The following is a 14,893-nucleotide window of genomic DNA, read 5'->3' on the forward strand; positions in this document are numbered from 1 at the left end:
CTTCTTTCGACATTTCACGCGTAGCTTCTGCTTTTCATATTTTTGTTTTTTTAATTCGGTATTCCCATTTTCTCTTTCGTCTTCGTCCACTGTTTTTCCGAACAGTCTCTGCAGTCCGCACTCTCACCGAAGCTGAACCGCTAAAGAGAGAGAAAGAGAAACACAGCGAACCCTAAGTAAGAGGCTACATTCCCAATATGGAAACGTTGGCGCATTCTCGGCAACCAAACAAGCCTGCCGTTCCTCTCTCCGGCAAGATCAACGCCGGAGGATTCTCCGGGAAGACCTTATACGACGACATCTACGGCGGTCCTCCTCCCAAGCTCGTCGCTTCGGGCCTATCCCCTCGCTTTGAAGACTACAGCGAGATTTTTGGAAGCTTCCACGCACCACGCGCCTCTTCCATCCCCGTGCTGGATCTTCCGGCGGTCGACGAGGCCGACGCCTTCTTTGATCCCCGGAGCTCTGCTTTCAGCTACACCGAAGTTTTCGGAGCCCTTGATTTTGCGGCTTCCTTCGAGGACTTGTTTCACCAACCAAATGGCTTCGACGGCGTTTCTTCTGACGAAGCATGGTATCAATGCTATACCTATCAGTTTCCGTTAAAAGTTAGCTTTCTCTCCGTGTTGAGTGCTCAATGTTCACTGAAATGCGTGATCCGTTTTTCTTCTTTTGTTTGAGGCATAGAGCAGCTTAGTTGCTTTCTGTTACTGACGTTTAACTTGGTTATGGTGACTTTGATTTGAGAACTGGTGTCACTGTTGTGGTTTGATTCAATGAACTGTGGCGCTTGAAAAACTTTGTTGTTGAAATTGGCGCTGCTTTGGTGTTTTGGGGGCACTAAGAGTTTTTCTTCTTTTTATCTTTTTATTGCTTATAATAGTGAACAATAACTGCTTAAATCTTTTAAATTTTGTTTGCATTTTATCTTATATGCACTTCTGGTATCTGCAAATTACGTGTGCTGTAATTTTGAATTATTTTTGTGAATATTGTCAAAAGTGCTTGATTGAGTCATTCTTTCTTCAAATATATAATTTCTTTCAGTATACCTCAATATCTTTAAAGTTGTGAAGACTGTCTTTGTACAAGATCTTTTTTCAATGTTATGATATTCTTTCATCATCTACAGGACTCCTGAAGACACTGACTCATTCTCTGGAGAGTCAGACCATTTCGCAAATAACCAAACCATGCCAAATAGAGATTATTTCCAGTCTGTTGATGGTGATACAGAGTTCAACATTTCGTATCATAACGCCAATGGTGCAAGCACTGAACATAGATCAAAGGGCAAAAGCCACATGACTCAGATGCATGAAATTCCTGGTTCCACTCTAGTATATGATGAAACCATAATGTTTCATAAGAATGATCCATCATTTGGTGCAGACAAGGTGAAGGCTAACCATCCCAGGAAAACGTCACGTCCACGTAATTTTACTTCTAGGGAACGGGCTTTTCTTAGTGATGTAAATCTTCACAATGATTCTCATTCCGCCGAGATGTTCATAACTGTATCCGATATCAGCCTCAGAAGTATGCCATCTCAGGTGCCACCACCCTCTCGTCCACCTCCTATACTAGATGCCAAAAATAGGGACCCTTATGGATTTCATCCAAATAGTAGGCAGGTTGCTTCTGAAGAGACACGGCGTGACACTTCACCACCTTTATTTGATGTGGAGGTTGATACAAATGCATCTGCTGCTGCTACAAAAGAAGCAACGCAAAAAGGTGAAGCAAGACTCCAGAGTGCCAAAGAAATGAAAGAGAGAAAGAAGGGGGCTCATGATAGCCGTGTAGAATCAAGTTATGATGTAAAAGATAGTGAAAGGAAGACTAGATCAAATTGTTTCAATGATGGGACATTGCAGGAGACTTGTGATAGGAGAACTTCCAAATTGAGATTTTCTGCTTCAGATGAAAGACAGAAAGGAGGGAAGGCCGCCCCCGAAACTCCAGATACAATGGAAGGGAAAAGAATTTTAAACATGTTCACTGAAGAGCATCCAAATGAATCCCGGTCATCTCAGGAATCAGATAGAAGTAATGGAGATGTTACATGGAAAGAAGAAACGGAGTTTTTTGAATTGGTCGGAACAGATGAATCTCGAAAGAGAACTCAGCCAACAAAGCCTACTAAAATTTTGGTGCAAGATACCAGAATCCATGGCAATAGCCACAAGGGAATAGTGGCAGCACCTGGTATGCAAGAAGGGTATAAGAAAGTAATAGCAACTGAGGAATATTATCAAGAGGAGGAATACGAGCAGAAATTTAATGCTGCAAAAGAGGTGGATCAAACCAACAAGAACATTCTGGGACCTAAAGCATCTAATGAGGAGTACAACCAAAACAAACAGGTGAAGAAGGGAAAGGTCACCGAGATATTTGAGCAGGAAGAGAATGAGAAGGGTGTAAGAGTGGCACCCCAGAATGGAAAAACTGAGAAGAATGCAACTGAAGCGGACCAATCAGGAAGCTTAAAAGATGTGCCTAAGATGCGAGACAAAGTGCAAAAACAATTGCACATTAAGAAATTGGAAGTGGTTGATAGACAAACATCAAGTGAAGTCCAGTTGGGGGAGAGGCTCGAGGAAAATAAGAAGAAACTGAAAGAGGCTGAAAAGCAAAGTCAGAGTGTGAAAACGCAGAAGCAGCCTGACAAAATCAAAGAAAATGGAAAAAGACAAAGAGAAGCTTTAGTTTTTGGACAAGCAGGGGATAAGGAAAAACTGAAAGATTCTGTGGAGCTAGAAGAGAATGAAGAGCAACTTAAAGAAGAATTTGAAATGGAGGTTAATGAGATAAGACTGCAAGAGGATTTTAAGCAGAGGGAAAAGCAAGCATATGAAAGAGATCTAAACAAAAGGGAACATAATGAGGCTTTTGATGGGTATGGAGACAGGAATACACAAGCTGGTGACAATGAAGGAACCCAGAATGTTCTGCATCAAGCTCCAAGAGAAGAATGGAATGCTGACATGTTGAACGAGGCTCTAAGGAAAAATGAATTTGAAAGCTCATCAACCCAGACATTTGATGGGGAAGGAAGTTCAATTGTATCAAATGAGGAGGGTAATCACACAGATCGTTTTGAGAATATGGGCAACGATGTTAGTGGAATGGGAGAGGATAACAACTCTGGCAGCAAAGATTTGGATCAAATGCAGGGTATTGAAGTAAAGGGCAACATGAAGATTGCTAAAGCAACTGATGAGACATTAGAAGAAGAGATTGGCAAAAACCTTTTAGCTGCTCAGTCAGCTTCCATCCGATTAGAAAATATTGGAAAACTGAAGGTATCTCAAGAACCTGTTGCTGATAAAGAAATTGGAAAAACAAGATCTGAATGCAAAGGTCAAGAGACTAAACTGGAAGATCTAAGGGTGGAAAATCAAGCGGCAAATAAAAAAGTCAGAGTGCCTGAAATAATCCTAGGTGATAAACAGGATTTGCGGCCCACATCAGGAAAGGTGGATGATGGCATGATGAAGGCTGATTATGGAAGGAATACAGCAGCTAAAGGTGGCACAATGCTGGAAGCTGTAAATGTCCAGGGAACTGCTCAATCTACAGAGATAAAAGAAAAAAGTCTCAATGAAACTTCTGCCACTGTACCAAAGGATGCTGAAAGAATGAGAAGAGAAAGAGAGTCAGAAAAAGACCGTCTTAGAAAGATAGAAGAGGAGCAGGACAGGGAAAGGGAAAGGGAAAGGGAAAGAAGGGAAAGATGAGGGAGGGGGAGTGTTGATAGAGCAACTTTCGAGGCTCGTGACAGGGCATATGCTGAAGCTTGTGAGAGAGCAGAAAGGGCTGCATTTGAGAGAGCAACTGCGGAAGCTCGACAAAGGGCATTGGCTGAGGCCAGGGAAAGACTTGAGAAGGCATGTGCTGAGGCCAGGGATTGGTCATACGCTGATAAGGTAGCTACCGAGGCTAGATTGAAAGCAGAACGGGCTGCTGTTGAACGAGCAACTGCAGAAGCTCAGGAGCGTGCCAAGGAGAAATTAAAAGTTGAGAGGGCTGCATTTGAGTCCAGAGAACGGTTACAAAGATCTGTATCAGACCAATATGCTGCTTCTTCGAGAAATTGTGGAACACAAGTCTGTTCACCCTCTGTAAGTATCCCCAGAATTCTGCTAGAGATAAGTTGCTTAATTTCCATCTAAAGTTCTGATGACTCAAATGGCAGGATACTCAGTTTCAAAACTTCAGCTCATCTGCAGGTTCCAGACATCCATATTCTCTTTATGGTGGTATGTAAAATGCAAAACTCCTCCCATTCTTTAGTATAAATTCTCATTGAACATTCTACCACATGAAGCTCGATAAACTCTTAACGAGAAATTGTTCTTTGCTTAAAGCTTCCTCCTTTTCCGAGAGATCTGAAGTAGAAGGTGAATCAGCCCGGAGATGTAGATCTAGACTGGAGAGACACCGCCGAACAGCTGAGCGTGCAGTAAGATATTCAATCTTTTAACAATTCACATATAAAATGTTCACATTCAATGGTGTGCTCACGAGTTTTATGGAAATTCTAGGCAAAAGCTTTGGCAGAAAAGAACATGCGTGACCATCTGGCTCAGAAGGAGCAAGCTGAAAGACATGTAAGTATGTCGCACTTTATTTCCAGGTTCTCAATTATTGTTTCTATCATTGTGTTTCATTGATTACTTAAGTCTGATGCTGTTTTCAGAGACTAGCTGAGACTCTGGATGCTGAAGTAAAGAGGTGGTCAAGTGGAAAAGAAGGGAACTTGCGTGCATTACTTTCTACCTTGCAATATGTAGGTTGAAAATTCCAAATGCACATGCAAATATTTGTAGGTTCTGGCTGAGTCATTTGGTTTGCTTGGTCATGATGCTCTTAAGTCCTTTTTATTTAGGACCTTTTGAGTTTCAATGGGCAGCATCCCATGAGATATCCTAGTTCTGAATAATCTAGACTTTGATTGTTTTAAGCTGTAGACACTTGACACTACTGTCTTGTTCCCTTTCCTAACTTGTATTCTTTATCAGATCCTTGGACCTGACTCTGGGTGGCAGCCAATCCCATTGACGGAGGTCATTACTTCCGCAGCTGTAAAAAAAGCTTATAGGAAGGCTACCCTTTGTGTTCATCCTGACAAATTACAGCAACGTGGAGCAAGTGTTCAACACAAATACATATGTGAAAAGGTCTTTGATCTTTTGAAGGTATGTCCATGTGTGAATACCTATCCTCTTTAAGAATGCTCCCCGAGGATTGAGTTAAAATTTTAGAGAGGGAAAAAAAAAGGGTTTGAAGAGTAAAATTTTTACCCTCTAAACCCTTTCTCTCCCTCCTCTCTAAAATCGTAACTCAAACACACACCCGTAGTTTTCAGTATTTATATGTATGAAGGAAATTCTAGCCCGTGTGCTATTGCATGGAAATTTAAGAAATTCACAAGTAAATAGATATAGATCATGAGCCTATACTGGCTTCTCTATGACCAAATTACGGAATCCCTTTAATGTTCTAACCATTATTATGAATGGAAACACCATGAAAACCAGTTGGCAGCATGCCGCTGAAGCCACATTTTAGCAAACAATTCATGATCCATTTGAAGACCATGCCATAGTGTTCTCAAGGTTGCATGCTCTGAAGGGAGGGGCCGAGTGGTGTCAGTTTGTTTGGGTTTATGTGATGTGTATGAGTGAATCCTAAGTGAGGGACTTTTAAGAGATGCAATTGAGTGGACAGGTGGTGTGCAAAGGCAACAACAGATTTTTTTCATTTGTTGAGGGGGAAATATATTCTTGAAGGTGACCCCGCAATAAACTAAACTATGGTCCACAATGTGAGGGAGCAGGTCCCAGTTACTAGACTACTAGGCCAATGGACAACATTGTTGAATGTTAAGTGATAAAAAGTTAAAAACCCTGGTGGCCACGCTTGAATCTTTAGTTGGAAGCCACTTAACTATTTTACGTGGCAGACATTAGAAGGTGGTCTGTGTGGTGAACTGAAAAGAATGACGATGGTAAAAGGATCATTCGAGTAATGTGAGATTAGTTGTATGGGGATCACTTTTTGTGGCTGCAATCTAGGTTTCCAGCTTGCTCTCTGTTTGATTATTAAAATATGGCGCATGTAATGCACACGAAGCTTTAGTGTTGCTTCATTCCTTCAACGTGATTTGCTTGTCAAATTCAGAAAAATGGATAATCAAGTCGTCCTTTGAATTGTCTGCGCTCCATATAATAAGTCAGCAATTGAATGCGCTGTTTAATATTTTGATCTTTTTCACACAACTATTCTGGTGTCTCTACCAATAATTCATTTAATAAACAAATAACAAATAACCATATGTGAAACTTTTGAATGTCAGCCATTTTCAGTATCTTTTGTTATTATTTGACTAGTACAAACACTAAATTATTTTTAACAAATAAATTTTATTAATCTATGTATACAAACTCTGAAAAATGTGAATGTAAACTGTATTGATTTGTGTGTAAAATCTGGTAAATATAGATGTAAATTATGTTTTTTGTGTACAAAATTTTGGTAAATATGTATACAAATTATTGTTGGTTAAGTGTTAGCTAAAAATGATAATATTTGTTAGTCATGTAGCATTCCTCTAAAATAATATATGCTGAAATATAATTAAAAGCTTTGCTTATTCAAATGCTTAATCCAACAAAGTCGTTCATGGATAGGGATGAAACCTCAAATTGAAGTCAATTATGGGCATCTAAAGTCTAAGCACGAAGCAGGATCAATGTGATGCCTTCTTATGGATGAATTTATATTTTACTTGTTTCACTCTTCCAAGATCATGATTTTTATGATAGACGACAATTGCTAAACTAAACAGTACATTTAAAAATAAGCTAGTTTTAGTTTGGAATTCACACAATGCTGAGCTTCTGTAATGCCATGCTTGTCAACTCCCTCGGGCTAATTTCTTAAGCATCCGGCAACTTATTTGAATGCTTCAATGTTTTTATTGTGTAAACAATAAAAGTTTGCGAATCCAATGTGATAGTTAACACAAATATTGACGAATGATGTGGATAGAGTCATAGAGGCACTTTGACTGAGCAAATCAAGATTGGTGTAGCAAAGAAAATTTAAATGATCACATTCACAATTTAATATTTTGAATTTCGTTGATCCTGAATTGTTGACAGTAAGTTTCATTTAATTAAGGATGGAATTGTTGAGACGGCACAAAAAGTCAACAGATATTGCATCACTCATAATTGTATTCAAAGTTTCAAACCAGAATTTTGATAATATCAGAGCAACCATTAAATCAATAATCAAAACATGACAACCTCTTCGAACAATATATAGTCCCATTTATTATTATTGTTAGTGCTACATTCCCATCAAAATTCCCACCCACCCCTTTTTTTACTTTCACATCTATACATATCTAATTAATCAATCAAATTCTTGGTATTCACAGAGGAGGAAATCAGCAGCCATGTTTAGATCCTTTAGCACTCGGAGAGGCCCTTCAAAGTATGAGAAATTAGAGAAAGATGGTGCTGCCAATGGAATTTCCAATGAGGAGTTGAAGAGGAGCACAAGTTTGCCTTCTAGCAGGGGATTCAACTCCTCCATGACTGGTTCAACAACCATTGGTGACATCAATCTTCAGAGAAACCCCACTAAGAAGGCCAGCAGTAATCAGAAGAGTACTCACCCTCATCCACTCTTCGGCTTCTTCGATCTTCGCCGGAAGAAGAAAACGACAGCTAGGCCTGAATTCATCAGGTATCTCGAGTATATGAAGGAAGGAGGTGTGTGGGATTCCAATTCCAATAAGCCTGTTATCTACTACAAATGATCCATGAACTTGCTAGGCTTTTGAATTCAAATGTATGTTAAATTGTTAATGTTTCTTCCTTGCTAGCTCTGTATAAATATTGAAAAATCACATTAAGAAGATGTAAAGCAAATCATAAGGGATTATTGTTGTTGTTGGTCCTCAAGTTAGTTAATATGAATCAGTTGCAGACATGCATGCTCATAATTGCTTTTGATCATGTAAGTTTACATATGTTCTATGTGATAGAATTAACAACAATTTTAATCAAGTTGGTCACTGATGTCATCTTTATGAAGCTACTTATTTTATAATCCTAAAACTGTTAACCAAAGGTATATAGATAGGTTATATATTTAACACAGTAGATAATCCATGTTATACCTTTCAAATCAAGATTTAAGAATGAATAATTTCAAGCTTAAGGGGGTAACTTGAGGTGATGGAGTTGTTAATATGATGATACTAGATGAGAAAAACATATTTAATTATCAGCATCATGCTTGAGTAAAATATGGCTGTTCAATCTGGGTGATGCAAAAATCTGTGTAGACAGGGTAGCCGCCATCGCTGACCAATGCTATCAAGAGACATATCGTTATCATTTGCGTAGTTGCTCTGCTATTCTTGAATTATACAATTCTGAATTCTCACGATAAATCTTCATGAGAGTTTATTAATATAACTAAGAAGTAATAAATGAGTATGAGCAACCACGAGACTTTGATATGAGTATTAGTTTGGTAGCTGATTTTTGTATATATCTAACGTGGTTGTTAAATATTATGATTCGTATTTGATAACTAGAAATACTATTTAAGCCGACGAATGTCATTGGCTTAGAACCGGCCGGCGGTGGATACCGGAAATTAACTACTAACGACCATAAAAAATGTTTATCCACTCCCTTAGCTTCTGATTTTTCACTGTTTCATATAAACCCGGAATTTCGTCCCTTTGGGCCTTTTGGATTTTGTTGGACTGAGCTTTTCCAGATGCGGTGACAGAGGTAAACAAAATGTAAGTGGTACATATTATTCCATCCACCACCACCACCACCACCACCGTGAGAGAGGGACAAACGGTTGATTCTGATGCACTTTCTCCAATACCAATATGGTATTCCGTATTCATTAGTTGAATCTTACTTTACTATTCTCCAAAGTCAACACTTGTGTGATGATAATACATGATGCAACAGTTAGTGCCAGGTTATGCTAATGACATGTAATAATCCTAAGAATAGATAGTCAACATTAGTTAGTTAACAAACAGCTAAGAAATACGTTAGATTTACATCATCCTTTAGAAAACGACGTCGTTTTCCTTTTAGGGTTGGGGAAAAGTAAAATCAAAACCCTAGCCTAGCCTCAACGTCTACATCCTCTCGTCACTCTCTCCCTGAACTACCGAGGGTGTGTTTGACAAACGCGTTACAAGAGAAAAAATACGTTTAGCCTTTTTAAAAGTTTCAATTTTTGGTTTGGCAAACTTTTGATTCATGTATACAGAAGTGATTTTACTTTTAAAACCACGTTTACAATAAGCTACAATTTTGAGTTTCTGCATTTCACCAACGGACTTTTAGCCATCAATACTCCATCTTTATTTATCTTTTACCAACTTTATCTTTTATGCATGTTATTATATTATTTATAGAATTCTTATTATTTTTGTTTACATAACATAAATCACCTTAACACAAACTTACTTTTCATCAAAATCAAGTTTGAGGCTTCGAGCTCTCCCATCTCTCTAAATGTGGCTTTCGGCCTCTCGCACTCAAGTTCTCTGGTCTCCAGTCTCTCTCACTGTCTTGCACCCAGTCGCGCGCCTTTCCCGCGATCCTCGTCGCCGGAGGCAGGTCCAGGTATATAGTGAAGGAAATGAGAGTTGAACCCACAACTTCCCTTATCAAATGACTTACAATAAGTGAACAACTACTAAACTAGTTAGTTAATTTAGTAATTTAGAGCATTAGTTTTTTATTTTTTATGTTATTAATATCTATAAAATTTGAAATGATTGAATTTTATATTTATTTTGAAAAAATTTGATATTTCTGCGGGTAGGGTAGGGTAGGGTAGGGTTTAGAATTTTAGGGTGCGGGTAGGGTTAGAGTTGAGATTCTCAACCCGCGGGTAGGGTAGAGTAGAGTTTTAATAAAATTTTCAACCCGCGGATAGGGTTACCCTACCCTACCCTACCCATTGCCAGCCCTAGTCCCAGGACTAGTCGTCGTCGCTCCCTATCTCTTCAGGTCTCGCACTTAGACTCGTGTCTTTCCTGCGCTTGTCGTCGCCGGCAGCAGGTCCCATAGGCTGTCTTGGTTGTCATTTTCTTGCTTCAAGCCTTGCTGTCAGCTTCCTCCTCGTCGTCAGCTTCCTTTACGCAACCACAAGCTGGGACCCATTTGGTGAGTTCCAACAAATTTTTCTTTTCTTTCTATTTCAATTTTGTTGCGGTAATTAATGATTGTAATTTGATTTTGTTGTTAAAAATTGAATTTATTGATGAAAGTTGAGTATGTTGCTCAAGTTTATTACTAAATCTTGAATTTGTTACTGTTTGGTTGAAATAATTACTTAGTTTAAATTTATTTGTCAGCTCATCTCTAAATTGAATTTGTTATTAATTGTACTTGAATTTATTTTTGTTTTTTTGATTAATCACTTAGTTAAAATTTTTTATTGTTGAAAATCTATCACAGTTAAATTTATTATTGATTATCCTCGTGTAACTTTGAATTTGATTTTATTGTTAAAAATTATTATAGTTAAATTTAGGGTAAAAAACGTAAACAAGTTAAAGGGAATACAATTTGACTCAAATAAGCCAAAGCAAAATCTGATTCATCAATCAACCAAAGCACATTTTTATGTAGTTCGAACCAATATGGTTTGAACTCACTTTGCAAGTAATTCGAACCAAATAGGTTCGAATTACACATATACCACATAGCCACATAATTCGAACCAATTTGGTTCGAACTCTAACTTCATAATTCGAACCAAATAGGTTCGAATTACACTCCTCAAGTAATTCGAACCAGCTTGGTTCGAATTAGTGAGGACCAGAGCTCTATATATATGGTGTGAACGTGAGTTGCTATCATTAGAGGGGGGTAACATGGCTAGTGAGGAGAGTTTCGCAGTGTTGGTTCACCATAGAGGATCCATTAAGAGGAAAACTCATTCCGGTGTGAAGTTCACTGATAAGGATCCTCTCTGTATTATCATCAGGCCTACGACGACGTAGGGATGTGCATGGGTTGGGTGAAACCGGGTTTGATGTGACCCAGACCCGACCCGAAATATATACCGGGCCTATTTATTAGACCCGAACCCAGCCCTAGACCCGATGAAACCTATACACTTTCGGGCCACGATTATACCGGGTAAAAACCGGGTGAAAACCGGGCCGTTAACATTACATTACCTTCATACCTTCTTATAAGCTAACATGTGAAAATATCCAAATTTCCAAGACTCCAACCATTATTTGACATGGTAAAATTCACTTAGAAAAATATAACAAGAACCAACTCTTCTCTAAAATTAAAGCATAACCATAATCAATACTAATATTGTCTAATAATACCAAATATTTAAATCAATATAAATAACACAATATTATGCATTAGTCTAAAATCTTATGCATTTTAAACATAAAATATTAATTTATAGTCTTATAATAACTAATAACACAGAATATTAAGGTTTACAATACTTAAATTCCACATAAGAATAGCCATCATCCATCACTAATAACACAAAATATTAATTGTGTATGATGACCGGGCCACCGGGCCGACTTCGGGTGACCCGAGCCATGGCTCGGACCCGACCCGAAACAATGACCGGGTCTATTTTTGAGACCCTTACCCGGCCCTAGACCCGATGAAATCACACCAAAACAGCCCCTAAAGTATTCGGGGCCGGGCCGGACCATGCACATCCCTACGACGACATATGAGGACCTTGTTAGCTCTATACTGCTGAAACTAGGTCTGGAAGGTGTGAAACGGGTTAAGAAGTTCTTTATCGATTTTCAATCACGGTGCTCCAGGAAACCGTAAAGTACGATTGTTTCACGATCGGGAGTGATGAGGACTTGCAGGTCATGTTTCATTGTCGCCGGTAGTTTCCAGAGGTGAGGACACCAGAACTGTTAGCAAAGTTGGTTGACGTGGTGTCCAGCTCGGGGGGTTCGAACCAGAATACCACCACTTTAGCCACGGTAGCTGGTTCTAGCTCCAGACCTGCCGTTGCATCTTCCTCCGTCCCTGCGTACGAGCCACCCGTCCAACCTGTCGCCTCCCTTTCGTTCCCTGTTGATCTCAACGGCAGTGTAGGCGACGAGGTCGGCGAAGGGGAATATCTGCGGACCTCTTTACAGTGTGCTGCACCGACTGGGGTTGGAGATGGATTCTTGGATGATCCAGAGGACGATGATGTCGAGCCGGATATGATTGCTGATGACAGTGGCGATGATGTTGGAGTAAGTGAGCCTGCTGGGGCGGGCGGCGGTTCTAGCTCTGGCACGCAGCAGTACCCTCCACATTTTTCCTCTTTAGACTTGGATGCCATGAGGCAGGAGGGGGTTCCTGGGCAGCCGGCTGGATTTGGCGCTAGAGATGCTGAAGGGTCTGCAGGTCTGACAGAGTTTCAGGTTGGTCAGCAATTTCCGGATAAAGAAGATGCACTGTTAAGTGTCAAGACTTACAGCATCCGACGAGGGGTAAAATACAAGGTCGTGGAGTCTGACTATCGCCGGTATGTGGGCAAGTGTTCTGAATTCGGCAATGGGTGCACATGGTTGATTCGGCTTAGTCTCCGACAGCGCAAGGGGATTTGGGAGGTCAAACGTTACAACGGACCGCATACTTGTCTCGCCACCTCCATTTCCAGTGACCACAGGAGTTTGGATTACCATGTGATATCGGCATTCATTATGCCAATGGTTAGGGCTGATGCATCCGTCAGCATCAAGGTGCTCCTAAATGCCACCGCCGCATACTTTGGGTTTAGGCCGACTTACAGGAGGGTATGGTTGGCGAAGCAGAAGGCTGTTGCCCTCATCTATGGTGACTGGGATGAGTCGTACAACGAGCTCCCAAGGTGGGTGTTAGGAGTCCAGTTGACGATGCCTGGTATTGTTGCAGTACTAAGGACGAGCCCTGTTCGTGTCGGTGGACAGTTGGACGAGTCTCGAGCTTATTTTCACAGACTATTCTGGACGTTTCCACCATGTATCGAGGCATTCCGTCATTGCAAGCTCTTAGTTAGTATTGACGGCACCCATCTGTATGGCAAGTATGAGAGAACGTTGCTTGTCGCGATTGCACAGGACGGGAACTCCAACATACTCCCTGTTGCATTCGCATTAGTCGAAGGTGAGAATGCTGAGTCGTGGTCCTTCTTTCTCTCCCACCTGCGTGAGCATGTGACACCGCAGCCGGGTCTGCTGGTTATCTCGGACAGGCATAACGGCATCAAGGCCGCGCTTGAGGCTCCTGAGGGAGGCTGGTTACCTCCGTCTGCATACCGGGCATTCTGCATTTGACATGTTGCGGCAAATTTTGCCCTCACCTTCAAGGGAAAAGACGCAAGGAGGCTACTTGTGAATGCGGCGTACGCTAAGACCGAGGTCGAGTTTCATTACTGGTTTGATATTCTTAGGTCCGAAGACCCGGCGATGTGTGACTGGGCGAACCGGATTGAGTATTCGTTGTGGACACAACATTGTGATGAGGGACGTAGATTCGGACACATGACGACGAATATATCTGAGTGTGTGAACTCGATCCTCAAGGGTGTCTGAAACCTTCTTGTGTGCTCGCTAGTGAAGGCAACATACGGAAGGTTGGCCGAATTATTTGTTCACAAAGGGAGAGAGGCTCAGGCGCAGATGGGAACCGGACAACAATTTAGTCAGCACTTAGTGAAGTGTATAGAGGCCAACTTGAAGACGGGTAGGTGCTTCACGGTTACTGTGTATGACAGGGATAACTCCGAGTTCACCGTCGCAGAGACAACTCCGACTGGTTCTTTCTCACTGGGTAGCTACAGAGTCTCGCTTGCATCTCACACATGTGACTGCGGATACTTCCAGGCACTTCATTTCCCGTGTCCCCATGCACTAGCATGTGTGCCTACTCACGGCTTACATGGGAGCCTTACGTCCACCAGGTGTATCGTCTTAGTTCGGTATTTAGTGTGTATCAGATGGGTTTTACACCTCCCATTCCGGAGGGTTTCTGGCCACCATATGACGGGCCGACTGTCATCCCTGACCCAATAAGAGGCGTGCGAAAGAGGGTCGTCCCAGGTCCACTCGGATACGGACCAATATGGACGAGGCAGATCCGAACCGGCCAAAGAGATGTGGGCTTTATCGGCAGCTCGGCCACACACGTCGGAGTTGCCCATAGCTCGGAGGAGCAGAGCACACACGGAGACATGATTAGGTGTATTGGTGGCTTTGGTACTTTTGTTATTTCAATTTCGCGTTTAGATTTCACTATTATCGGTTTTCTTACTTGTAGTTAGTGACTGATAGAATTTGTTAACGTTAGTGCGATGTACTTTGAATGGGATTTTAGTTAATGAATATGTTCTGTCTCCACAGTTTTAAACGAAATGTATGTCTAATGCACACCGGAATAAATAACTGTACGAGTTTTATTAAGACATGATGCGAAAACTATGTTCGTAAATTAAATTATTACTGTGTGGACCGAATTCTGAGTAATTCGAACCATGTTAGTTCGAATTACTTGGTGACTATTTCTTCAGTGTAATTCGAACCTATTTGGTTCGAATTATGAAGTTAGAGTTCGAACCAAATTGGTTCGAATTATGTGGCTATGTGGTATATGTGTAATTCGAACCTATTTGGTTCGAATTACTTGCAAAGTGAGTTCGAACCATATTGGTTCGAACTACATAGAAATGTGCTTTGGTTGATTGATGAATCAGATTTTGCTTTGCCTTATTTGTGTCAAATTGTTCTCCCTTTGACTTGTTTACGTTTTTTACCCTTAAATTTATTAAAAAAAAATTATTAATAAAAAGAATT

At 40.6% G+C, this 14,893-nt stretch overlaps 2 protein-coding genes across 2 annotated transcripts; both read left to right on the top strand.

The window, feature by feature from the left end:
• Positions 26-5,234, top strand: LOC107640147 (auxilin-related protein 2). Its single transcript, XM_021123601.1, is given in 7 exon segments — positions 26-574; positions 1,133-4,124; positions 4,199-4,262; positions 4,371-4,465; positions 4,548-4,613; positions 4,703-4,792; positions 5,025-5,234. Coding segments are annotated over 7 exon segments (3,894 nt in total). The 5' UTR covers positions 26-197.
• On the top strand, positions 7,283-8,096 carry LOC107642901. The gene has a single exon (XM_016346404.2). The coding sequence runs from the start codon at positions 7,469-7,471 to the stop codon at positions 7,832-7,834; it is 366 nt and encodes a 121-aa protein (XP_016201890.1). The 5' UTR covers positions 7,283-7,468; the 3' UTR covers positions 7,835-8,096.

This window comes from Arachis ipaensis, chromosome B05 (genome assembly GCF_000816755.2).
Source record: "Arachis ipaensis cultivar K30076 chromosome B05, Araip1.1, whole genome shotgun sequence".
Taxonomy (NCBI): Eukaryota; Viridiplantae; Streptophyta; class Magnoliopsida; order Fabales; family Fabaceae; genus Arachis; species Arachis ipaensis.